The following is a 26,984-nucleotide window of genomic DNA, read 5'->3' as shown; positions in this document are numbered from 1 at the left end:
CGTGCACGCATGCACAAGGGGGTAGGGCACATGCATTGGGGCCATTCACATTGCATTTTGGGGCCCTGTGCAGTGCTCCCGTGCTCCATTTTGGCTTCCAGGTTGGTGCAGGAGGATTTCCAGCACCAAAACGGGGCACAGGGGGCATGCGTGCAAATGCAAATGCCCCCTTAAATGCGTGTTTTGGCTTCTAGGTAGGTGCAGGAAACCTTCCAGGCTCAAAATGGGGCAAGGTGGGGGGGGGTTAGTCCTCCTTAACCAATCCGGAAGTCAAAAATGGGTGAGAGGGGGCAGGGCGCATGCACAGGTGGTGGGTCACACGGGGGTCACACGTGCATGTGCAGGGGACCCGCACGGTGGGTGGCACATTGCATTATGGTTGTGGGCATGCGCGTGTGCAAATGTTAGCCATTACTGATCTAGAGGAATTCTGGGAGTTGAAGTCCACGCATCTTAAAATTGCCAAGGTTGAGAAACACTGATCTAAAGGAACGAACCATTTGAGAAAGAAAAACAATAGGAAAGAGAGCAGGAACTTTTAGCATGGATGATTTCCTGTCTTGGGCAGGGGTCCCCAAACCCCCGGGCTGCACCCCCCCCCCAAACTGGGCAAGCAGCAGGCACATGTGCTCACCGGAAAGCTCCGCACTTGTGTAAATGGAGCTGTGCATACTTGTGTGTGCCCCTGCCACTTTTTTCATTTTCATTTTTTCATTTTATTTAAATTTATAGGCCGCCCTTTTCCCTAAGGGGACTCAGGGCGGCTTACAATTAATGGGAAGGGAGTGTAGGACAAAACACAAGAAGAAAAAAAATGTGAATAAAAAAAATAAACGGATAAAACACAACATTCATTCAGCATTCGGGTGGGGCAAAGTACAGGTCTTATCCCCAGGCCTGACGGGCTAGCCAGTTCTTGAGGGCTGTGCGGAAGGCCTGGACGGTGGTGAGGGTACGAATCTTCACGGGGAGATCGTTCCAAAGCGTCGGAGCTGCAACTGAGAAGGCTCTCCTCCGCGTAGTCGCCAGTCGGCACTGACTGGCGGATGGAATTCGGAGGAGGCCTACTCTATGTGATCTGATGGGACGAAGGGAGGTAATTGGCAGAAGGCGGTCTCTCAAATAGTCAGATCCACTACCATGGAGAGCTTTATGAATGGTGAGTAGCACCTTGAAGCGCACCCGGAGATCAACAGGTAGCCAGCGCAGCTCACGGAGGATAGGTGTTATGTGGGCGAACCGTGGTGCGCCCACGATCACTCGCGCGGCCGCATTCTGGACTAGCTGAAGTCGCCAGATGCTCTTCAAGGGCAGCCCCATGTAGAGCACATTGCAGTATTCCAGCTTAGAGATCACAAGGGCTCGAGTGACTGTTGTGAGGGCCTCCCGATTCAGGTAGGGCCGCAACTGGCGTACCAGGCGAACCTGGGCAAATGCCCCCCTGGTCACAGCTGACAAATGATGGTCAAAAGTCAGCTGTGGGTCCAGGAGGACTCCCAAGTTGCGGACCCTGTCTGAGGGGTATAAATTTTGACCCCCCAGCCTGAGTGGTGGAACGTTGGCCAAATTGTTGGGAGGGAAGCACAACAGCCACTCGGTCTTGTCCGGGTTGAGTACCAGTTTGTTAGCTCTCATCCAGTCCTTAACGGCCTCAAGACCCCGGTTCATCACGTCCACCGCTTCATTGAGTTGGCACGGGGCGGACAGATACAACTGTGTATCGTCCGCGTATTGATGGTATTTTATCCCGTGCCTCCGAATGATCTCACCCAGCGGTTTCATGTATATGTTGAATAGTAGGGGGGATAAGACCGAGCCCTGCGGCACCCCATAAGTTAGGGGCCTCAGGGATGATCTCTGCCCCCCCACCAACACCGACTGCAACCTGTCCGAGAGGTAGGAGGAGAACCACTGCAAAACAGTGCCTCCCACTCCCACCTCCCGCAGTCGTCGCAGAAGGATACCATGGTCGATGGTATCGAAAGCCGCTGAGAGGTCAAGGAGAACCAGGATGGACGCATGGCCTCCATCTCTGGCTCTCCAGAGATCATCGGTCAATGCGACCAAAGCGGTTTCTGTGCTGTAACCGAGCCTGAAGCCGGACTGGAAGGGGTCAAGATAGCTAGCTTCCTCCAAGGTACGCTGAAGCTGGAAGGCCACCACCTTCTCAACAACCTTCCCAACAAAGGGAAGGTTGGAGACTGGACGATAGTTATTAAGAACAGCTGGATCCAAGGATGGTTTCTTCAGGAGGGGTCTCACCACCGCCGCTTTGAGTGCGGTGGGAAAGTGCCCCTCCCGAAGGGAGGCGGTAACAACCGCCTGGATCCAGCCTCGTGTCACCTCACTGCTGTTGGCAACCAGCCAGGAGGGACACGGGTCCAGTATACAGGTGGAGGCACTCACAGCTCGCATAGCCTTGTCCACATCCCCGGAGGCAACATCCTGAAACTCAACCCAGAGATGGTCTGCCAAGTTATTCCCCTGTGTCTCAGCTGGATCTGCGGGGGTGGAGTCCAAGTCCGACCGAAACCGAGCAACTTTGTCCGCCAAGAACTGGACATAATCCTCAGCCTTACCCTCTAAGGGGTCCCCTGCCTCCCTCCTATTTAGGGAGACTCACACAGAACCATCCCCTCTTCCCCCCTCCCCACTGCTGGGCTGCCAAGCTGGAAAGTTTGAGGTCCATTGGTCTTGGGGATTGATGGCTGCAACGTCCCATTTTCTCTCTCTGTATTTATTTCAGCAGAACTCCCTCAATTCTGAAACGGAGCTTTCCCAATACTTCTTACAAGATGGGGCGAGCCAATTGTCACTCTCGGAGACTACCGTGACTGGATCCAGTGATGAAGAGCAGTTTCGGCCCAAGAGTCGGAGCAGTTCCCTAGAAGAGAGTCTTCTTTCTTCTGGCATTCCAGGTAGGCTGCAGGGGGCATGGTAATACTTCCAAGTTTATTGTCCTTTTCTATTGCATAGAATACAATATTGCTCTATAGAAGAGGTGGGGAACGATGGCCCCTTTGTGACTTGTGGACTTCAACTCCCAGAATTCCCGAGCCAGCCATGCTGACTTGAGAATCCTGGGAGTTGAAGTCCACAAATGATAAAAGGGACCATCGTTCCCCATCCCTGCTCTGTAGCTTCCTAGCCTTAATCTGCCCAGTAACTAGAACTTGCTGAGTGGATTGCAGAATTATTTACAAGATTTTTTTTAAAAAAAATACAGCAGCAGGGGAAAATATGTGTATAAATAACTCACTCAAAATGCACGCAAATAAAAATGAATAAAAACTATTATATAGAGAGAAACAGAAAAAGAGAAGGTGGGGGCTAGAGCTAGTTTGGTGTATTGGTTAAAGCACCAGGCTAAAAGCCAGGAGACATTTATGAGTTCTAGTCCTGCCTTAAGCACAGCTGGGTGACCCTAGGGCCAGTCCCTTTCTCTCTGCCCTAAGAAAAAGGCAAGGACAAAACACCTCCAAAAAGCAAACTAAAGGAATTTCAACACTGTCTTGAAAGCAGATACTCACAAAGCAGTCCAAAAAAATCAAAATAATGTCACACAAATTACAATGTATTTTACAATGTCTCCATAAATGGAACCCTACCTGAATGAGGTGGCCTGTTTTGAGACCTTGAGTACAGTTACTACTGATAATAAGATGCCTGGTTCCCCCCCACCCCCCACATTTTTTTTTACAAAGTCATTTTTATTGCTCTTTAGGAGAGAATAGTTGTTGTGGCCTGTCAGTGGCCAGTGGAGCTGGCAGCAGATTCGGATATTGAGGAGGTTGGGGAGGAATATGGGCCAGTCCTGGAGTCTGGGGAAAGCTCTGATGAGGGCTCTGTGTTGGAGGCAGAGAGGGGGCCAGAGCCATATGCCAGTTATCAGCTACCTTCGGAGTCAGACATCAGTGAGGCAGAAGAACAGCTGGAGCCTGTTCCCAGTGTGCCCATGCACAGTTGCCAGACGAAGGGAACAGCTAAAGGACAGGGGTTGACTTGGGAGTAAAGCCACAAATGGACACTGAATGGCCCCTCCCAGAGGAAATAAAAGAGGAGCGAAAGGGGAGTGGAGTTTGCCGGAGACAATTAGTTTGCTTAATTGGTTGGTGACTCTCCCAGACATCTTGCCAAGTTTTGCAGATATCGGCCTGGCAGCTTTCCAAGCCAGATAAGGTCTGTGACTGTAAATCCTTACTTGAAAGACTTTCTCAGCTATTAATGAGCAGAATTCACAGTAAATTAATAAAAGGGGTTTTTGTCGTGACAAGGAGTTTGCTTCAGGCTGTTGGGAAGCCTAGAGCAGAACAATAGTAACAACAGAGAGGTATATGGAAAATAGCGATAGATCAGCTCATCACGTTCTGAGATAATATTGCCAAATTATATACCATGTGTTTATTCTTAGCTACCAAAGAATCCAGTCTGTGCAGTTCCCCGGCTACCGGCAATAGCTCGCCGGGTCCTCTTAGCAAGCCAAGGGAGACAGCTGCTCGGCACGTTAGTTTCAGCGACAGCCCCAAAGGGGCCCAGTCTGCTTTCCAACGGCAGAGAAGGATTGCTTTTTACGACGGAGATGTGAGCGATGAGGATGACTTTGCCAAACAAGATGGAGACTCATTCCAAAGAGGGTCGAGGTTGAAAGGTCAAAGGAAAGGAGACCATGACTGGAATGTTTCCCCTGCGGCTCCTTCGGTGCAAAATGGAGATACCAGCCAGGAGAAAGAATTTGTGACAAATACCTGCAGTGACTTAGCTACCAGCGCTAGGAATCTGAAAGAGAGCATTGGGGAGCATCCAGCAGACATCCCTTTTCTTCCAGCTAAAGAGCTTCATCATCTTCCGGAGCTTCATCCCGGCTACTTGAACGTGAAGGACTTTCGAGAGGAACCGCTAGAAACGAAGAGGTCTCCTAAACTGGAACATAAAGCAGTCACCCGAGTGAAAAGCCTGATGAGTATTGAATACCACGGAGTCCCAAGGCCCAAGAACGAGGAGCATGGTGCCTGCAGCAGAGCCGGTGGGAAGGTCCTCCCATCTATCCAGAAGAATGAAGCTCAGGAGACTCCCCTGGAGCACAGCCCTGTGGAATCCATTACTTTATGCCGGGATGAAAACGAGTCCTTTGGCCTGGACCTCGAAATTCATGCCAACCCTTTGCGCATCGTCATAACAGGCTTGCAACCAGGTGGAGCAGCTGATAGGGTAAAAAAAAAGAGTCTTTCTCTTTATGATCACTAATAGAATTTCAGTCCCGAGGGAAGTGGAGATCATGCAAGAAAGGGACCTAGGAACCTCAGGAGAAATGTGAATTTCGTGAGTCTTGTCTCATGTCTCTTACTATACCCAGTGGTGGGATTCAGCCAGTTCACTCCTATTCGAGAGAATCGGTTGTTAACTTTGTAAGCAGTTTGGAGAAGAAATCTCATTCTGTTTCTTCCCCACTTTACGGGGCTAATCCTGTAAGGAAGGCAGGAAGGAAACATTCTGGTGTTGTTTCTAGCCTAATTTTTATTGCTTTGCTTACAGAAACTGCCTCTCCGGTTAACCCTTATTACATTGTAACAGCTAAGATGAAGCGCCCATCGATGTGAGTGATGTTGAGTTGGCCACGCCCACTCAGTCACATGACCACCGAGCCCCGCCTACTTGGCTGTTCATTAGGGCAGAGAACCGGTTGTTAAATTATTGGAATCCCACCACTGACTATAACCCTTGTCAAATAGGCAGTTATTGATTTAGCCCTGCTTTCCCATCCTATCGTCATAAAATTCTCAGGGCAAGGAGATCACACACTTGTGAAAGGAACCATATTCTTCATTTCGTTAGTAAATGTTGCTCACTTTACAAAAACTTAATTCATTTAGAAACAGAATTGCATTTTAAAAGGTATGCACCGTGTTGAGAAGAAAGAACAATTACACTGTCATTCAGGGATTTTCAGATTATTTCAAAATAAGCATCTTTTGGGAAGGCAAGATTAATTTGTTAAGTCAAAACATTTCTATTAGTGACAACATAGATCAGGGGTGTCAAACTTGGTTTCATTGAGGACCGCATCAATTGTGTTTGACCTGAGGGGTGTGGGCCGTGGCCAGCTTGACGTCACTTGTATCGGGGGACCCCTGTGGTGGCCCAAGTGCTCCCCCAGTGAAAGCAGGCTCCCGAGCTCCATTTTTGGCCGCGAAAGCCTCCTGCAACCGCCTGCCAGTGAAAACAGAGCACGGGTGCCTGGAAGGGTAATTACCTAAACTTGATTGAGATTACTTCAATCTTAGACTTTTGCCAGGTTAAGGAGTTGGGGGGTTCCTTGGGTTCAGAGGATGACAAAATGCTCTGTGCTCTTGGCAGAAGGAAACCGAATATAGAATCCACTCCCCTTTCCTGGTGTGGCAAGTAAGCTTCACCTTCATGTGAATTGGGAGACTATGACAGTACTGTGTTAATAAATGAATTCTCAACAGGCATCCATGGGAAGGCTGGTTCCAAGAGATGAGATCCTTTCCATCAATGCTATCCCCATCTATGGATTCTCTTATGAAGAAGCTTGTCAATATGTAAGCAGTCTTCCCACATCCATTACCCTGGACATCCAGAAAGCCGTTTTGCGTAAGATTTTGTCTTTTTTTTTCTGTTCTATGATCAATGGGCAGGTGTATGTAGGTATCCCTGAACGATATTCAAGCCTTTTTTTTTTTAGAAATCACAAGTGTGGAGAGGAACCAAAGCATCCCATATTTTACTGTCATTCATGCTGTTGTGGCCAAGATGTGGCCCACTTAAAACAACCAGATGACTTAAGGATGCATCTTAAGCTTATTAGACAGGCACAGCATAAATTACAGCCACCTAGCAAAGTGGAGTTTGGGACAGTGTAGGACTTCGTAGCCTCCATGATCAAAAGCTCCCATTTTTGAATGGAAGTAGCACTTCCTTTTGCAGACAGTGAACAAAAACGTATGCTCACTGCTAGCATAATTAATATCCTTGAATTCTTGGAGATATTTGTTATATTTGAAATATGGGTATCCTGCTTTTTTTCTCTTAGAAATAATTGAAAACCAAGAGGAGGATTCAATATACAAAGAAAATATTTACTGAAAAGCTGAAATCTACCAAATGTTAAAATCCACCAAAAGCCATGAAAATAGAAGCACTTTTTTTTTGTCCCCCACTGAGAAAATTTGGGCTGAAGAGTCTTAGATGAAAAAGTAGTAGGGAATAGTTTCTGAGATGGTTTGTGTATGGATTTTAAGATGCTTCAGGAGAGGAAGGATTCATGACGAAACCTCTCTTACCTGTCTTACTGCTTGAATATTCAGGTGGCCCTCGACATATGACCACATTGGGATCAGAATTTACGTTGCTACTAAGACGGTTGTTAAGTGAATCACACAATCGTTAAGCAAATCCAATTTCCCCCATTGACTTTACTTATCAGGAGTTGGGAAGAACACAAGGTGCAACTGAATAAATGCTAGTTGCCAAGTGCCCAAGTTTTTAATCATGTGATGGTGGGGACGCTGCAACATCAGGAGTGTGATGTAAGTCACTTTTTTTAAGTGCCATTCAGAGGTGGTATTCTAGCAGTTCGTCCGAACCGGTAGCAGAAATCGAGGGTGGCCCCACCTATCCGCCCAGGCTCTATGGCATCCCATTTAGCCCCCTTTTTAGCGAAAAGCGCATGTGCGGAAGGCTTAGTGCATGCACAGAGATGGTAGGGCGCGCTCACATTTGTGAACCGGTAGGGAAGGGAAGTAAATATCACCCCTGGTGTCATTGTAACTTTGAATAGCTAAATGAATGGTTGTAAGTCCAGAACTACACATATGTAGACCGGAACATGAAAGTTTTAACTAGCATGTTAAATTGTATCTGGAAAGATGGTGATAAGTAGATCATTAATAAAACGTAGCTTCCCAACATCTTAATCATCGCTGAATCTGAGCTGAACCTCTAAAATTAAAAGCTGGTGTAAAGTTTTAATAATTGTGTAATTAAGAGGATGGGATTATTTCATCTGATTCTTTACGCAGCCTTTTGACAGATTGACAAATCTCTTTGTGTCTTCAGAGGCCGACGAGGCAGTTCCGAAAGAATCAAGCAATGTTGTTATGATCAAAGAAGAAGACAGCTTTGCATATGAGAAAGAATCTTTGGAATCTCCTCTGGCAGAAAGGAGAGGATTGGCGTCTGATGCTAATGCTAATACAGCAGATCTCGCAGAAATTCACTCTATTCAGGACCCTTCTGTGGTGCTATTAGGAGAGATGGATGACTTCTCTGGCCAAAGGAATTTCCCAGAAGAAAAAGACGGTGACTGTTTATTAATCAAGGACAGACCCACCAAGGAAAATAGTTTTGAGATGGCAGAAGAAGCTCCAATTAAAAATGATCTTGTAGAAAGAGCTGTGAGTTCTGTTACCAATACACAAGAGACCTTTGGCTTTTCTGTCCTGGATTCCATTAATGCAAGGAAAATTTTAACTGTAAACCAAAGCTGTCTCAGTACCTATTCAAGGAATTTTAGCAGCCTTAGTGATGACCATTTGCCCGAAATGGAAACTAAGAGCAACACTATTCCAAAATCTATGTACGCAGCTGCAGAAGATTCCAGCTCAGACACAGAATCCTTAGCCGAGAATCCCGGAGACAGTTCATCACTCTTACTATCTATTTGTGATAATCCCTTGGCAACTCATAAACTGGTTGAATCAGATGAAGAGCAAATAGAAATCTGCAGCCTGAATTATGACCAACATTGTGTTCAAAAACAGTCTCCCATACAAACATCCCATCGTCCACCAATTTACCATTCTTTGAACAACGGTTTGCAGGCAGAAAGCAAAGCAGAAATAGATTCACTGGAAACATCGAATGGAAAATTAAAATTAGAAAAATCGCACGTATCGAAAAACTCCAGTTTAGAACATACGGTTCCATCAACAGCTTTTCAAAGTTCTCCAGATGTTTCTTCACAAGCGGTAGATGGTTTGGCTCAAGACGGGCCGGTCTGCTCTTCCATTGAGAATGGCTGTTCAAGAGGCGAAGGAGGAAATTGCCTGCAGAAGCAAGGAAATCTAATGGAAACATGTAAACATTCTGCGCCGGAAATACATTCCTGTCTGACAGAAAATATCCATAGCTGGGATGGCAACATGCTGGGCCAAGATGAACTGTGGAAAACCCAACAGTTGCAGGTAGAAAATGATTTTGCGATGGATTGTGGAAGTAACGCAATTGGTAGTCCTCCTGCTATGATGGGGAAAGGAACCAGTGATTCATCCCAATTAAGAAGGACAGACAGTTATTCTATGAAGAGCACAATACAAAAAATAGTAAACAGTCCTAAATCTCCCCTTTTGTCCAAACCAAAACAATTGGGCAGGGTCTCTTCTGCTCACAATTTACTAGGAAAAAATGAAAAAGCAAACACTGTTATCTCGAAACCCTCAAATGCCAAAACACTGAATTCCGGTCCATGCAAGGGTTTTAGTATTACATACAGTCCCTCTTCTTCCCCTAAATTACAACACGAAGCTAAAGGCGTGCCACCAAAGAGTACGGTGGAAACTCTTTCAAATAACCAACAAAACAAAGCAGGGCATAAAGGAAAGCCCCTCAATATTAAGAACAAAGCCAGGGCTCATTCTGATGCTCTTGGCCCTGCTGCAGCCAAAGCTGAGGGCACAGATCAAAAAAAGATCACCCTCCCTGCCCAAGGTTCACCCAGGCTCCTTTCAAAGAAAGGTTCCTCACTCCATAACTTAGCCACACACCTGGAACCCCCCAGCAGGAGCCTCTCTATGGGTTCTAAGATATTTCAGCAGCAGGAGGAAGTTCAGTCTGCTTTGCTGGAGCCCCAGACATCCGCTCTGCCCGTGTTGAACGGTGGGAGCAGCGTTATGAAAAATAAAGATAAATCCACCGTCAAACCAAAATTGGGCAGGGGCGGAATATCAGGATCTCCTAAAATGGAAAAAGAAGCACAGGTCAACAAGTGGGAAGTCACGAACAGCGAAAAAAGGGGAAGGGCTGGCATAGAACCAAGAAACAGCCCTCCTAAGTCAAATACGCCTTCTTCTGAAGCCGCCCCCAAGGCTTGTTGTCCGAACGACAGAACCGAAAACAAGGGGATGAGTTTGAACTATGATGGATTGGAAATGAAGCCATTAAAACCTGATAATGCTGGGCTTTTTAAAAAAGAGTCCTCCTGCCTTATTTATCCCCCTGCTCGGCAAGAGCAGACCAGCCAAGAAATTCAGCGCACTTTCATTGAAGTAAGGTTATCTTCTTCCTCCTTCGTTCCTGACTTGCCCCTAGAGAAGAAAGAAGAGGACAATAAGGCCCATCAACTCAGAAGCAAGGCGCTGGATTGCCGGCAGAGCAATTTCCACAAGGAAGATGCCCCCAGCGCATTAAAACCTGTGACAAGGACCTATTCGGTGCCAGCACAATTATCCAATCATTTAAGGGAAAACAGCAATGATGATAGGGATGAACCAGCCCATCATGTCCAGGATATCTTAGGTAATCTTTCGAGTGCAAACCCTTCCAATGCAGAGTTGGCCATGTTGAAAGTTGTCCAGCTAAGTCTCAACAATCAGGATGCGAAAGCCACCTCGGCTGGCGTCCTGAAATCCAGCAGTGACAATGGCAGCCCCGTTGCCCAAAAACTGAAAAAGGGCAGGAGGAACTATTACTACTACGAACTCAATTGGCCACACGATCCCGTTTCTTCTTTTTCTGTAAAGCAGCGAATCAAATCATTTGAGAACCTGGCTAATTTCGATAGGCCGATGGTCAAAGCCATCGACCTCCATTCCACCACCCTGAACTCTAAACTGCCCATTGGCCGAAGATTATCCAGTGGCATTTCTGCAGTTTCAGCTACCAGCGTGAATGATGCGGTCCAGGCCCTGCGACGGAGCTTGAGTTCCTACTGTGGAGGTGAAACCCCAATGTCTCCAAGGGTCACCAGATCTTCAACCAGCTCGACATTAACAAATGTGCAACAGGATTTCCCCAAGAGCAGCAAAGACGATGGTCACATGGAGAAGAGTGAAAGGCCAGCTTTTGAAGAACCAATTAGTTTACCGCCAACGGCCACCAATGTCCGAAGAAGCAGAGCCTCAGGTGGACATATTAGACACATGCCTTTGTCTCGTTCCAAACTCCGGGAGCTGAGAGCTCTGAGCATGCCAGATCTTGATAAGCTCTGCAGTGAGGACTTCTCCATGGAGTCTCAACCTTCGCCCATCAAAACCGAGTTGCATCTTCCGCCTGTTGTGAGATCCCTCGATGCTCCCATTGAAAACATTTCCAAGCTGAATGAATGCTCGGGATTATCCAGTCCTGGGATGACAAGCAGGCAACCTTCCAAAGAAACCAGTCCTTGGAATAGTGGCTCGGGAACTCCTGGTTCAACATCTGATGAGGAAGGGCTACAGTATGATGGTGGTCTGAATAAAGGGAAGAGCTGGTCTATCAGGTTAGTTTTGACGTTTTCTTTCTTTCTTTCTTTTTTTGCATTTTTTTTATTTTTAAACATAAGAAACAACATTAAAAAAAATTCTCATCCATACATACTGTAGAAAGTGTATCAGTTGGTTACAAAAGGTTTTCGCGCATCTCTTCCACAGTCATCAAGCATAATTCATATTAACTCAAGTATGTTAACTCAAATATTTATACATGTTACTCTTATAGCTCCATTTATGTTTGACTATAATTGTTTAAATGGCCTTCATCATAAACTATACCAAAATTTAATATATAACCACATGTTGGCATTTCATTTAATATTTATCAAATCCTCCAATAACACTGAATCCTTATGTCCTATTCCAGCTAAACATCCATAATATTTAAAAACAGACTTTTCTAATCCTCCTTTCCAAATCACTGTTTGCAATTTTCATCCAGTTTCCTTATATTATACTCATGTATAGGTATATAAGTTGTCATCTTTATCCCTCCTTTATTTAACTATATCCTGTATCATAACATTTTACCCCTAATCAATATTCATATTCAATTATTACTTATCATAACTCTACACATTGTATACATTATTATCATTATCAATTATTTATTTAGTTATATCTATTATTACTGTTTCACTAAGTTTCACTAGTTTTAAGTTATATTCTTCCATCTATCAACCTGTATCTTTCCAATAACAAAACCATCTTGTGTCTTCTGCCATAGTATTTTAACTCAGATATTTATACATGTTACCCTTATACCTCCATTTTTATTTAACTATAATTGTTTAAACGTCCTTCATCATAAAATATACCAAGATTTAATACATAACCACATACTGGCATTTCATTTGATATTTCTAAAATCTTCCAATAGCACTGAATCCTTATGTCCTATTCTAGCTAAACATCCATAATATTTGATAACAAACTTTTCTAATCCTTCTTTCCGGAACACTGTTTGCAGTTTTCATCCAGTTTCTTTATATTGTACCCATACATATATATATATATAGGTTGTCTTCATTATCCCTCCTTTATTTAACTGTATCCTGTATCATAACATTTTCCCCCTAATAAAGTTTTGATGTTTTCTTAATATTAGCTCTGTACTAGGAGAAGGCAAAAGTTTAAAACTTGAAAGAAAATATTTCATGGGTGGAGAAAAAAAAAATAAAAAAAGATTTGCCCTGGTTTATGTACTTTGCATTAAACTACACAAATTCTGAACCCAACCTATTTGAGTTTTGCACCAAGAAAAACGGGATGTTACAATAGTTGGCAAATTGTATGTTTTCTTTTCATGTGTATAGTTCGGTTCTTAACGTCAATGCTTTATGAAAGCCAAAGACTTGATCAAAGTGTTGAATGCTCCCTCCCAGCTCCCCAAGATCTGAGTCAACAAATTGTCAGCTCCTGATATTTTACTAGGAGTGTTCGGGCGTTTCAGAGCTCTAAGAATTACAGACTTAGATATACTTAAAGAAACTACAAGTAAAGGTTATTTGAAGCCGTATTCTCCACCCAGTACTTAATTATACTTTTTTTTCTCACTCTTGCAGAATGAGTTGCCATGATGGCAAACCTATGGCACGCGTGCCACAGGTGGCACGCGGAGCCATATCTGCTGGAACGTGAGTCATCAGCTCCAGCATGCATGCGTGGGTCAGCCAGCTGATTTTTGGCCTTCCAGAGGCTGTTTTCGCCCTCCCCAGACTTCAGGAAAGCCTCCGGAACCTGGGGAGGGTGCAAAACAGGCCCAATGGCCTACAAACATTCAGTAGGCCCATTAAACCCATTTTTCACCCCAGGAAAGCCTCTGGAGCCTGGGGAGGGCAAAAGGAGCCTGGATCCATTTCCAGCTTCCAGCCCTCCGGAAGCTGGAAACGGACCGTTGTCAGTCAGCCAGCAGTGAGCAGAAGTAGCCTGCAGTACTGCATTCTAACCACTGTGTCACCATGGCTCTATTATCTGTTATTATTAAACCAATCATCTTTTTTCTTCAGTCTAATCTGATGTCATTTTGCATATGTTGTATTTTAGCTTGGATGAACTATTGGTTTCCTCTCTGGATCAGCAGAAATTGCAGTCCGTTTTGTCTTCGGTGACAGCGAAAAGCGATATTTCTTCTTTACTTCAGGAAATCAAAGCACAAGCAGAGGTAAGCCTACACAGTTACACACATGGTATGTATGTATGGGTGTGTGAGTGTGTATCATCATCATCTTTTAATGACCCCATAATCCCTTGCGGGGTGGAGTCTGGGCAACTGAATAGAGCGGAGCATTTACTGGCCCGATGCCTTTCCTGTCATGTATGTGGAGTTATATTCAGCAGATAAAATCTCAATGTGCCCAGAGAAATATCTGCCTTTACCTAGGATCGAACTCACAGCCTCCTGATTGTGAGGCAAGAGCTCCACCCCTAGGCCACCACACCATTCTGGGCATGTGAGTGTGTAAACACCCCTCCAAGCCATTGCAAAGCAGTGGGAAAGTAGTTTGAGAACACCTTCAGTTCTCTTTAGCCTCACAACACAGAGAAGATGCAAAGAACACAATGGATCAATTATATGTTCCTCAACTTTCCCTTCATTTCACCAAGACAAGACTATAATTTATTCAGTGGCCAGCCCCAAGCTATCATCCATTGTATACCGCATTTCCCTGAGGGGAATTGTGTTGGAGAACACACAAACCAGCATACAGAGACACTGCAGTTTAAATAGGCTTTTACTCTCGTGGAAATAGAGGTATCAGAGTCCATCAAACAGTCCAAGTCATACACGGATAAGACAGTCAGTCATCAATGTCTTTCAGTTAAGGGATAATCCAAATAACATAGTCCAGTATCATATAAACAGTCCGGTAAACAAAGTTTGCTAACAGTTGCAAAACATACAATAACTCACGGCGCTTTCTAACAGCCAGCTTCCAAAATACTCAGATCAGATCAGCCCAGCATCTAACAAACAGAGAGAGAACAGTCATTCTGGCTCCCTCTTATGGCCGATTGAGGAAAACAGCAACCAATCACATTTTACAGTATGATTTAAAGAAGCAGGTATAGCATTGTTACATGATTTATATATTGCCAACCCAACCGTTAGATTATATTCCTAACACAATGGATGATAGCTTGGGGCAGGCTACTGATTGAATTATTAGACAGTGTCTTATTTTCTTCTGACACCCCCCCTCCCGAAATAAGCGCTTGGCCTTATTTTCAGGGAGGTCTTTTTATTTTTGAGGTGTAGGAGGAGGTGAGAGAGGTCACCTCATGGCTGCTGCTGTGTTGCAATATTTCGGGGAGGGCTTATTTTAGCATATGCGCTCAAAAGCCCGATTGGGCTTATTATTTGGGGAGGTCTTGTTTTCGGGGAAACAGGGTAGTAACAGAAATACTTTCTTTCATTGATGCAAAACTAAAATAAAATTCCCTTCCTCACATCCGTGTTTTCAGTAAATATATTTCTCTGTGTTTTATAACTGGGGAAAAAAATCAGAAGGGTTGCTATGTTTGGGAAACTATGTTTGTAAATATATATATATATACCAACAAAAGCACTGATATCTCCCAGAGGCTTTGCAGTCCTTTTTCTACAATCCCATTATTGCATTTAAATCCCCTTGTGAGCTGTGAAGGTGAAATGGAAACAGTTGTGAAACTAGCAACAATGATCCTGTTTAAATGTTGCTATGATGAGTGGATTGGGAGAAGATGAATGTGAACCTATTTATACAGAAAGAGACAGGGTTTAGGAAGAAGCGCCATAATTACTATGGGGTAAGTGAGGTGGGATGGCCCTGTGAAGATTTGAAGCCAGGAATCTGGAAGTGGGTGAAAAAGAAATTGCCACCAAGAAGATGAAGCTGTTCAGGAGGACTGCAGAGCTGCAGTTATCCTAAAGGGGAGAAAAGACTTCACTGGGGTTTTCAGCAAATCATAATAAAGTCAGAAATAATTGATTCAGATCTCCAAATTAGACATGCAAAAAAAACATTGGTGTGGAATGATGTCATCCATTTAACTTTAAATGCTTACAAATATATGTGCATGTTTGCACTAGTCTCTGTGCAAAATCGTTGAATCTGAGAATTCAGAGGTTGCAATTAAGGCTCCATCAGAAATCATCCCTTGGCTAAAGCAGGAATCCGTTGGATGTCTTCATTTGATGGTATCCAACAAAGGAGCATCCACTACTCTTTTCATAACTGGTTTTGCTATCAAACTGCTCTTAACTTTTAAGAAGATTTTCACTGACCTTCAACCACCATCTATCTCCTTGTAACATTATTAGCCCATTGCTCCGCTTTCTGCTCTCTGGAACAAGAGACAGTAGGCTTTGATCTTTGTGTGATATTTTTAAAAGTGTTTTTTCCCCCCTGAAATATTATTTCTCCGCAGGCTTTTTCTCTCACACATAGCTAACCATGCCCAGCTCCTTCAGTCTCTCTTCATAGGAGAGTAAATACTCAAGCTGTTTGATGACTTTTCTGCAGACCACAACTGGAGGGTTCATATATGAGTAATTCTTTGAGGAGGAGACTTCCCGCAATCCCTTGGTTTTATTCCAGTACCTGGATAAAGCATATTTAATTGAGTCAGGTGTCAGGGTTCCGACAGGTGCCCTAATTAAATCATGAGCCTCAAGCCAAGCTTAAAAAGAAATCCAATTATTAGGAGCTTCATGTTGACTTCATGTTCCCAAGGGAAGCCAGCTCTGACCCCACATAATTTACAGTCCCAATCATGACCCTATTTCCCCCCTCCACCCAGGGTGTGTCATCAATCACATTCACCAACGGGGCAATTTCGCGGGTTGTAGAGATCACTCCCCTCCAGCGGCTGTAAGTAATTCTGGGATGCAGCCTTGAGAGAGATAAGCCTGGAATGTGCATTTGTCTTTGACTTCCATGTCGTTTCATCGGTTTCCCATCCCCCCCCCCTTCCTATGGCAACTCGAGAGCAGGCCAGGGATGCCTTGCGAGTTGACATCAGGTGGGTTTAGCATATCGTGCCAAAATACCAAGTATGGATTATGTTCTCAGTCAAGAATAATCCAGAGTCATTTTTAGCTATTTTCACATGGGTCTCGAGAGAATAGGTTTATTCATGCCAGTTTGTAAAAGTCCAAGAACTCGAATATTTATGAAACTCAATGCTCTTTGGAAAATGGGCCATGTCTGCATATTTCCTCACATCTGCTATTAAATCCAAAGTGGGCAAAGGAGCTGGAAAATATTATGCAATTCAGAACTTGTCCTTTTATAGTACAGAGCAAGACAATTCTCAGAAGTTTTCTCATTTTTCATCATCTTTGTCTTCTCATCTCGGGAATCTTTAGGCCAGGTTTGTCATCTTGGTTTTATGTTTGGCTCATTCTCTGCTTTTAAAGAAGTTCAAAATGGAACATTTTGTTTGGAATCTATCATAACAAAAAGATTGCAAGCTTTTTGTTTCTAAGGAATATGTCCAAATGTGGAACTGACCAATTCTCCATTCAAGGTTCGCTGGCACCATTTTTTGCTCCCTCAAAATTCTGTGTGGTACCATTGAAATTTTTCAAAAAAGCAAGAAGTTTTCAACAGGTTTTATTTGTGCAATTTATTTATTTGTTCACTATCTCCATCCTCATGGGTTCTGAGCAGTGTATGTGTGTTAAAAGATCAATATTTTGAACAGGGAACAAAATAAAGCAATTGCTTGAGCCATCAAAGTATCTTAGCGCACTTTTAAAATATTTTTTTTAAGTGAAACAGCAAAATAAAGGCTAATTATCTGAAAAAATGCCAACCTTGCTTACTCCAGTTTTGAACAACCAGGGGAAAAAACTTACAAAGAAAAATGTATGGCTTCTGGGCCACAAAAGTTTGCCTATTTAGCAGATTAGATCACATCTCTGATAATTAGGATTTAAGTTAAACCTTATCTGGTCTAGCTGAACTGCTTATGCAATAGAAGTCTTTATATCAGAGGTCGCCAAGCCCATCCCCTTGATGGATGGATGTCTGTGCCTGGGCACTGAAAATTAATTCCAGGCCTGAACTCTGGAAGGGATATCTTAAACTAAAGCTGTGGTTTACTTGGGTTCTTATACTTAGTTTTAGTGACATTAAATATACTCAAATCTCTTTTAATTTGTGAAATTGAAGTTATTTTAAGATTGAGACTCTTCTTTAAAAAAAAAAAAGCCAGATTCATTTTCCAGGCATTTTGTTTAAGTTGTGGAGTATGTTCTTTCCAAGGTTTTTAATTGGATATTTTTCCAAGGTTTTTAATTGGATATTTTTTCTTGTCTCCTTCTCCTCCCCCCCCACCTCCCTTCTCTTCCTTCTCCTCCCCCTTTTTTGGGGGGGTTCAGAGCAAAGAAGATATTTACTTTGTAGTCTTGAATAAAGAGGAAGGTTCTGGCCTGGGATTTAGCGTCGCAGGAGGAATAGACCTGGAACAAAAATCCATCATCGTAAGTGGTGACTGCATCTTTCTTCTAAGTGGGTTGCAAAGCCAGCTGGAAATGAGATTGAGAACTCTTAAGTCATGTCTTAGCTGTACGATCCTATTGTGAACTTCATTTTGTACTCCATCTGCTGATGCTATCAGAGAGGCAAGTGGGCCTGCCTGCCAGATAAACTCTGATGCACACAGGTTTGCCAAGGTAAGTGCCTGTGATAGGCTCACACAGATCTTGGCGACTGAAAATCCTAACATTAGCTCCATCCAAGCCTTATCTTCGTTCCAATCACAGGCTTTGTATTCCAGGATTCCCGAGCTGTACTTGGTTTTTCTATTGAAAGGGCTGCAAGAAATTACATTAACTAAACATTTGCGGCTTATATGAACTGCAACTACCCACCTACACAGAGCAGTGTTTTAGTAGGATCATTAGACTTTTGGCAATATCAAATGAAATCTTACTTAGGCGATCCAAATTTATTTATTGAATTTGCTTCATTTCTAGGTGTACACCTAGATTAGGGATGGCGAACCTTTTTGGCGCTGAATGCCCAAAGCGTGCGCGCGCCACCCCAAAATGCAATCCGACTACACTCCGTCCATGTGCCCCTCCCCCCGCACATGCGCCTGTCCATCCCCTGCATGCGCCCCACCCTTTAGGCATGCGTGGCAGAGATCCAGAGGTCAGCTGGCCAGCGGGAGGTATGCGCGCATGCGCAGTGGAGCTGGGCTAGGACTATGGTTGCCGTGCCTGCAGAGAAGGCTCTGTATGCCACCCGTGGCAAGCGTGCCATCTAGATGAGTTTATTTTTGCTCAGCTGCAGCCTTTTGACCCAACTCAGTTTGGGGTGGATTTGAATTTATTTTGTTTTTACTTATAGTCCACTCAGGAGTTCAGTGCAAGTCACTTAGTGTTTTTTTCCGAAGGATTCCATGCATTTTACTAAAATTCTTTGATGGTAGAGATGAATTCCTTGAGACTGAAGGCAAAAGCTTTTCTCAAGTGAAGTTCTATGGTTTGACATTGTCTCTTTTCTGGTGTTTTATGACCCCCCCACCACGCCCCCCACAGGACTTCCAAGTGTCTCCCATCCAATTCCTAAACAAGTCCAACCCCTGCTTAGCTTCTCAAAGTCAGCCAAGGTCAGCTAAATGCTGCCACCTGCTGGGACAACTAAGACTAGGATGTGTCAAAGGGGGTGCGTGTGTTCAGTGAAGCTTCAGATGAAATTTTTTGAAGCTGCAAGCAAAGTGAAGCTGCCATGTTATTTTGCTTATTATTTTGGGATTTCCTCTGGTATTTCCATTTGCTGGAAGTATATGGAGAAATCTTCAAACCAGCCTGGAGGCAAACTGCATAATTTCTGCCCTTGGACGAGGCAAAGAGCATGGTTTTTGTGGAGCAAAGAATCTTCTTCATCCCAATTGCAGCCCTCCCCCCCTCCCCCCAATTTCCCCTTTCAAAATCATCTTCCAAAAAAATGTGTGTCTGTCTCGGGAATTTGTCTGAAAATATTACAAGAAGCATCTGTTTTAAACATTTAGAAGCATTTATTTCTGAGTTTGGCTGACATTCCTACAGAGGGCTACATTATCTTTCCATCAACTTCCACACAGCCTTGGCTCACATGATCAAATTCATCCGCATTGTGTAGCTATTTGAGAACTGGGCAAGTGGGTTGTTGTGTTTCACTATGGTTGGTACTCTTTAGGCAGTGGTGGGAAAGCACTCACAAATCAATTACCATATTTTTAGGAGTACAAGACGCACTGGAGTATAAGACGCACCAAAATGTTGAAGAGGTAAATTTTAAAAAAAGGTTTTGCACTCTGCAGGCCTCCCAAACCGTCTGCACACCTCATTTTTTCTGAAAAATGGAACATGCAGAGCGTTTAAGAGGTTTGCAAAGTGCTCCTGGGGGTTGGGGGGGGGCAAAAATGAGCAAAAATTGGCCCATTTTTCACAAAATAGGCTCATGTTTTGTCCCCAAAAAGGGCATGCATAGCCTTTAGGAGGCTTGTAGAGTGCTCCTGGGGACTGGGGGGGGAGGGCAAAAACAAGCCAAAAATGGCCCATTTTTCACTCATTTTTGCCCTTCCCAGCCCCCAGGAGCACTTTGCAGGCTTCCCAAGCCCTCTGCATGTCCATTTTTGTGAAGGGGGTGGGGTTTCGGGAGGCTAAAAATTCTGTATTCAATGTATAAGACACCTCCAGATTTTCATCCTCTTTTTGGGGGGGAGTGTGTCTTATATTCTGAAAAATATGGTAGTTAAACTGAGAAAAGGATTTAAACCTTTTAAATCTGCTAACAGTTCTTTGATCCATTGACCAACTTCATCCCAATGTGTCTTCTTGAAGGTCCATCGGGTGTTTTCCAAAGGGGTGGCTTCCCAGGAGGGAAAAATTCACCGTGGTGACCTCATTCTTTCTATCAATGGCACTTGTTTGGCGGGTTCTGTCCATGGAGATGTCCTCAACGCACTCCATCAGGCCAGACTCCATAAATACGCCATCGTGGTCATCAAGAAGGAGAAAGACAGAGGAAGAATGCCTCCTCGGAGCAATGAAATGCCTACTTCTGATAGGCCAACTTTGGTGGCTGCAGCTACTGGAGGTGAAGCAGGTACTGTACTGTATGGGTTAAGTGGTATTTGAAATGAATTCACCCACCACTCTACTCTCTCAAGAAATCATAGCAGTGATGCGGAGAGCTGCACCCATAGGATGCATAGTCCTATGAATTGTAAAAAAAATATTGGATGGAGTAAGTGAAAATTGAGGGACGCGGTGGCTCTGTGGCTAAGGCGCTGAGCTTGTCGATTAGAAAGGTTGGCAGTTAGGCGATCCGAATCCCTAGCGCCATGTAATGGAGTGAGCTCCCGTTAACTTGTCCCAGCTTCTGCCAACCTAGCAGTTCGAAAGCATGTAAAAATGGAAGTAGAAAAATAGGGACCATTTTGGTGGGAAGGTAACAGCGTTCCCGGCGCCTTTGGCGTTTAGACATGCGGGCCACATGATCACGGAGACATCTTCGGACAGTGCTGGCTCTTTGGCTTTGAAACAGATGAGCACCGCCCCCTAGTGTCGGGAATGACTAGCACGCATGTGCGAAAGGAACCGTTACGTTTACCTTTAAGTGAAAATTTCAAAATACCTTCAGTTTTCAATTGGAATCCTTTAGCATCCAAATAATCCTTTGAAAAATAGTAAGATGTTTAAATATCTGAGGCCAAAAACAGAACTGAACTGCTGGATTTTCATGCAGAACAGTTGGGATATCTGACAGTGGCTCTCAGCTTTTGGTTTATAAATCAGATAATAAATGTGGACATTTTATTCCCAGAGACATTTAGATTTATACGCGTTTGTATAATCCAAGTTCAAGTATTCCAAGAGCGTAGCTGGAGCCCTGCTGCCACAGCTAAAAATGAAAGTCTCCGATGGTCTGGTCTCCATTTCAAAGAATAGAAATAACATAAGGAAGGAAGGACTGCAAAATATGATTTATACTTTCCAAAGATTTGGAGAACCAGACGTGTCTCTGGTGTATTGCCACGGTCTGTTTTGTACTCTCTGTGGTATATGACCTCTTACAGGTGATTAACCTGTATTTGATGATGGGAGCGAGTTTTCTGAATTTTTTCCCCTTCTCTCTAAAGGTCCAGGCGGAGACCTGAATGGGGCCATTTGTGTTGAACTTTTGAAGACTTCTGCTGGCCTGGGTTTCAGCCTGGATGGTGGGAAAGCTTCAATATCTGGAGACAGGCCCTTACTCATCAAAAGAATTTTTAAAGGTAACTTGGGCAGTTTTCTGAGAATCCTGGTTTTTTTTTTCCCCTTGGCTAAAGTCAGCGCGAAAACGCACTGCCCTTTTTTGCAAGTCTGAATGTCCCCTATTCAGTGCACAGATTTCCTGCACAGATTTCACAGAATCAAAAAGGAGACCCATCTTCCCCGAACAAAATAGTTAGGTCAGCATTGACAAAAAGGATGCACTCCCGAATCACTTCCTGATATTTGTGCTGTTCAAAATTCCAGCTTGGTTAGATCTCGCCCAACAGACCAGCCAATAACTAATCTGCTTCCCCTGTGCCATTATTGTCACCCTGTTTATCAAAAATGTTTTGTGTGTCACGTTCCGATGTCCTGCATAAGAAAAGCCAGCAACACAAGTTGTTGTTAGACTGTTGATCTCGAAACGTGGACCGGCACGAAGCGACAATCCAAAAGGAATCAAAGTATGTGCTAACGTGGGTAGCTCACCCGCTCCTTATATTGTGCCCCACCTCCCTTGCGTGTACACCCACCCCTCCCACCGACTGCTTGCTGCTAATACGGCCCCCACAGTCCAGCCACACCCCTAGCCACCCATCCTGGCTCATCCTGCCCAGTTTCCTGCTTCCACCCTCCCTCCGACGATCAGCTGTTTTCCCGCTCCAATGAACAGCTGTTTGTCACTCAGCTGGGTACAGTCAGGGCTCCATTAGTCAGGTGGCAGCCCCATGGATGCAGAATCGATCAGCCAATTAAAGTCTGAGGGCTCCTAGCTAGGCGGCAGCCCGTGGACGATGGAGCGAAGTGACGCAGGCCTCTCGGGTGGCGGTTCCTCCCCATCAGGGCACCATGGTGGTTTGGCCATTGCCACCCATGCGCACATGTCCACTCCTCCCCTGCCCGAATGGCGGCCCCAGCCCATCTGAGTGGTCCGGGGCTGACATGGTGGCCCATTGGCTGCCAGCAGAGCTAGCAGCAGAGTCAGCCGAGGAGGAGGTTAGGGAGGGCCTGGCCTGGATTCAGAGCCTTTGGAAGGCTCTGATAAGGAAACAACATCAGAAGCAGAATGGGGCCCACCCCCAGGTGGAGAAGCAGCTGTCTTCGGGGCCTGAGCTGAGTGACGGGGAGGGACAGATGCATGTATGTGTAGAGAGGAAAGGAGAGCAAAGGAAAGCAATAAGCCGGCTCTCAGGGAAAAGCAGACATGGATGCTAACCACACACACACACACACGGCTGGGAAATAAATAGGAGGGGTTTGGGAGTAGCCAGTTGTTGCAGACAACTGTTCGTTTGTAGTATACAGCGATTCGGATTTCTAGGCCAGAACTGTTGGGACTAATTACGTCTGTTTTTTGTTTAAATAGAAGAGTGTTCCTCTCCTGTTTGAAAAGGGGATTCTTTTTTATTTCGCAAATAAGCAGCTTATCATTACTTGCTAAGGCTGGGTCAGAACAAAATGCTCAGTGCATCTTTAAAAAAAAACACCCCCAACCTATAGAGGTTTTTGTATATGAACTGTAATGTACTGTACAGGTAGTGCTCAACTTATGACCACAATGGAGTCCAAAATTTCTGAGTTTTGCCCCATTTTACGACCTTTCTTGCCACAGGTGTTTAAGGGAATCCCTGCAGTTGATAAATTAGTAACCTGGTTGTTAAATGAATCAGGCTTCCCCATTGACTCTGCTTGTCAAAAGGTTGCAAAAGGTGATCACATGACCCCGGGACACTGCAGCTGTCATAAATATGAACCAGTTTGCCAAGCATCTGAATTTTGATCACGGGGAATACTGCAAAGGTCATAATTGTGAAAAATGACCATAAGCCACTTTTTTCAGTGCCGTGGTAACTTTGGACCCTAAATGAACTGTTGTAAATTGAGGACTTGCAGTGGTATTTGAAGAACCTGCACATTCAGTTGCATCCAGACAAGGGGTGGGTTTCAACCAGTTCGCGGCGGTCCCCGCGAACCAGTTGGTTGGCGAACCCGGAAGTAAGTAACTTCCGGGAACGGCGAAGGGCCCATCCGCCCACCCGCGCTCCTTACCCGGTTTTGACGAGTTCTGCGCTTCCACGCATTCGCAGGACGCATACAGCGCCTGCGCGATCCTCCAGGAGCAGCTGGAGCATCGCACAGACGCTAGTACGCATGCGTACACCGCGCGCGTGCACAAGGACGCCGCCGGCCCCGTTCCAACCGAACCGGTTGGAACGGGGCGAGAAACCCACCCCTGATCCAGACAACACACTAACCCTGGCAAGGGTTAAGGTGGGTCAGTCTTGTTTTGCAGCTGAGTCATTTAGAACTGAATGGAAGAATAAGAATTGATAAAATAATTCCCTATGGCCACCAAGAAAATTTGAACAATGTATTTGTGAATTTACTACTAGTTGAACTTGATATGAACAATTTTTTCCTTTGTTATATCTTCTCTATAGCTTAGAAACTAGTGATAATTTTCACTTAATCACCCTTAGCAACTCCATCGCTAAGCAATGTGAATTCTAAATGATCATACAGATGGCTGCAAATGTTGTAACTGTGAAAAACGCTCATAAGTCACATTTCCCCCTCACTGCCGTTGTAACTTTGAATGGTCACTAAATGAATTGTTTTAGGACTCCCTATAGTTTTAACACTAGAAATAGTGTTTTATTTTTTTCAGTCTTTCTACCAATCTGCACTTTGATGTTTCTGCCAACAGGTGGTGCTGCTGAACAAGCTGGAAAACTGGAAGCGGGTGATGAAATTCTTGCCATCGGAGGAAAATCCTTGCTCGGACTCATGCACTACGATGCGTGGAACATCATCAAGTCTGTCCCAGAGGGGCCCATCCACCTGCTGATCAGGAAGCATCGGCCGCCGGAATGACGGAACCTGACCCCTGAATTCCCGCTTCCCTTTTGAGCACAATCTTTACCAGTTTTGTTTGCCAGGAGCCGGAATGGTGGCATCTGGGATGTTATTCTCCTAGGTCAGAATGGTTTAATCAGCTGAGAAACACCGAGATACGTTGGCAAGACTGGTGTCGAGCGTCAATATGGTCAGGCAGCTACCCCACGTTTGGGCCTCCTTAGAGGTCCCATGAGCACAGTTTGGTTCTCTGAATTGCAATTGACTTGTTCACGGAGAAAAGATAAACAAACCAGAACGTAGCAGGAACACAAGTCATCACGGCAGTGGCTGCTGGCTGCACTGACTCTCTTGATAGCAGGTGCAACAGCTCATAAAAGCTGAGATATCTTCAAGAGATTCCCCTAAACTCTGGAGCTGACCTAAGCAAGGAACCAATTTAATGTGTTCTTGTTTTGCAGATGGTGTCCGTCTTTCCACCCTCACGGAAGGTGCCATAATTTCTTCCTTCTTCCTGAATTCTTACTCAATCTTTGCCACAGACGCTCGGAAGCAATGCTTTGCGGATATGGTCTGCTCTCTCTTCAGTACACCCGGGGTGGAGGGGGGAGAACATAGGATATGAAAAGGCTACGAAGGAGTGGGTGCAAAGTGCGCCTTCCCCGTAGCCTGAAATAGCTGATACCAATTATACGAATCCAGAGCAATAGAGGGAGGGGGGGGATCCCTAGCATTTTATACATTAAATTGGTGGCTTTCTGTGTCTTTTGCTTTTAATGCCAAAGACGGCACAATAAAATGTTTTGGCATTGGTTCCATGGAAAGTTCGGTAGTATACAGGGGCAAAAAAAGAAAAAAAAAGGATTGCGTTTGGTTTCTTCTTATTACATTGAAGAGTTTTGGTATCTTGTTTTCCATCCCATGGGAGTGATTGTTTCCAGCATTTGTAGCTCACTGAAGATGAAGCTCTCCGATTCAGTTCTGGGCATCTCCGACTCATCAGTTTTGGATATCAGAACTTGCAGACCTGGAAAAGGATTTTGCCAAAGATCCAGAAGAACCGTTGCCAACTAGAACAACAAATGCTTAGCTTAGAAGGACCAGTGGCCTGATTTGGCAAAAGACAGCGTCATATATTCATCTGGAAGCCACTACCCCCCCCCCGCCCCAAAAGGACACCTCAGGTTTAGCCATGAACTCATTTTCATGGTCCTTCTTAAACTCTTAGCACTCAAAGAGAAGTATTTGCCGTAAATTTTGTAAACTGATAACTATTTATTGGGAAACGTATTATGTATTAGGAAACCTGCGTGTCTTTTAAAACGTCTGAATGATTTGAATGTGTCTGTCTGAAATTTTTACATTTTGTAACTCAAACTGAGCGATGAGATTGTCCAATATGGATGACTGCAAGGGTTTTCTAGATATACCAGGTAGTTTTGACTTCAAATGCTTTTGTGGATCCAGCATGCTTTTAGTTTAAAAAAAAAAAAAAAGAGAATGTCTGAGGAAAAAAATATATGTGTTTTCTATTGTGGAGGTAAGATTTTTTTTTTGAGGACTTGGGGAATGCTAATGAAAATGTCTCAACAGTCAACATTAAATCACCAAATCTGGATGTGACACTATATGCACATTGAAAAATAGATACAGGGAGAAAATATAATTAGAAACAAATGTTGTGTTTCTAGGACAGTTTAGTGGGAATATAATGTTCAGTGTTTATCATTCAAAATCGCAGTTATTGGCCTTTAGAATTTAAATTCAAAGAATTTCATAGATCTAGCATCTTCCTAATGTTGAGGGAGAGACACGTTATTAAAATAAAACAGTAAACCCAGATCGCATTTTTAAAGAAATGCACTCTTGATTTGCCTAAAATTGCATTCAATACTTTTGAGATGAAATGGAAGGAACAATTGATTAAGACAGTTTCAATCATAAAAGTGAACATTATTTTAGTTGTGCTCTGTTCCTGATTACTACATCCATATATCCCTTGTTTTTTGTTTCTTTTGCAATGATATGAAATCATTGGCTGTCACCCACTTCATTTTTACTTCCTTGACTTTTCATTCTAGTCTACAGCTTTTATTTCCAGATTGTTCCTCATGGAAGAGATCACCAAGTCTGATCTCCATGGTTTTTTGAAGAGCTGGCAGGTGCTGCCACCTGCTGTGGCTTTCAAAACAAAGAGAAAAATGATAAATCCCGGCCTGAAAATGTGGGTTTTCTGGATTTCAATTCTACATGGCCATAACTTCCAATTCTATTCTTAAATGTTGGTTTTAGCAGGTTTTTTGTGCCCCTGTGGTAGCAGTTTCTTAAATAGACTGTTAAAAGATTCTGTGTGGTTGCACGTGTTCCCTCTTAGATTGTGGAAAATGTATAGGTTAGTTCACCATCTC

General features: G+C 44.2%; 1 protein-coding gene across 4 annotated transcripts in view; it reads left to right on the top strand.

Moving 5' to 3' along the window:
• PDZD2 (PDZ domain containing 2) overlaps positions 1-25,180 on the top strand; it is a 249,938-nt gene extending 224,758 nt beyond the window's left edge. For 3 of the 4 annotated variants that reach the window (XM_087715376.1, XM_087715378.1, XM_087715379.1), the window contains exons 16-24: positions 2,747-2,918; positions 4,412-5,208; positions 6,468-6,612; positions 8,077-11,494; positions 13,533-13,650; positions 17,854-17,955; positions 20,305-20,569; positions 21,606-21,740; positions 24,428-25,180. In XM_087715376.1, coding sequence (XP_087571502.1) covers positions 2,747-2,918; positions 4,412-5,208; positions 6,468-6,612; positions 8,077-11,494; positions 13,533-13,650; positions 17,854-17,955; positions 20,305-20,569; positions 21,606-21,740; positions 24,428-24,594 — 5,319 coding nt within the window. In that variant the 3' untranslated portion in view covers positions 24,595-25,180. The remainder of the gene's footprint in view (positions 1-2,746; positions 2,919-4,411; positions 5,209-6,467; positions 6,613-8,076; positions 11,495-13,532; positions 13,651-17,853; positions 17,956-20,304; positions 20,570-21,605; positions 21,741-24,427) is intronic. The other variant, XM_087715377.1, reaches the window with a different exon arrangement.
• The last annotated feature ends 1,804 nt before the right edge of the window (positions 25,181-26,984 follow it).

The sequence above is a fragment of the Thamnophis sirtalis genome, unplaced genomic scaffold, assembly GCF_051295495.1.
Source record: "Thamnophis sirtalis isolate CommonGarterSnake01/CBP01778 unplaced genomic scaffold, rThaSir2_p1.2 scaffold_5, whole genome shotgun sequence".
In the NCBI taxonomy this organism is placed as follows: Eukaryota; Metazoa; Chordata; class Lepidosauria; order Squamata; family Natricidae; genus Thamnophis; species Thamnophis sirtalis.
This window is presented reverse-complemented; position numbering and strand designations above follow the sequence as displayed.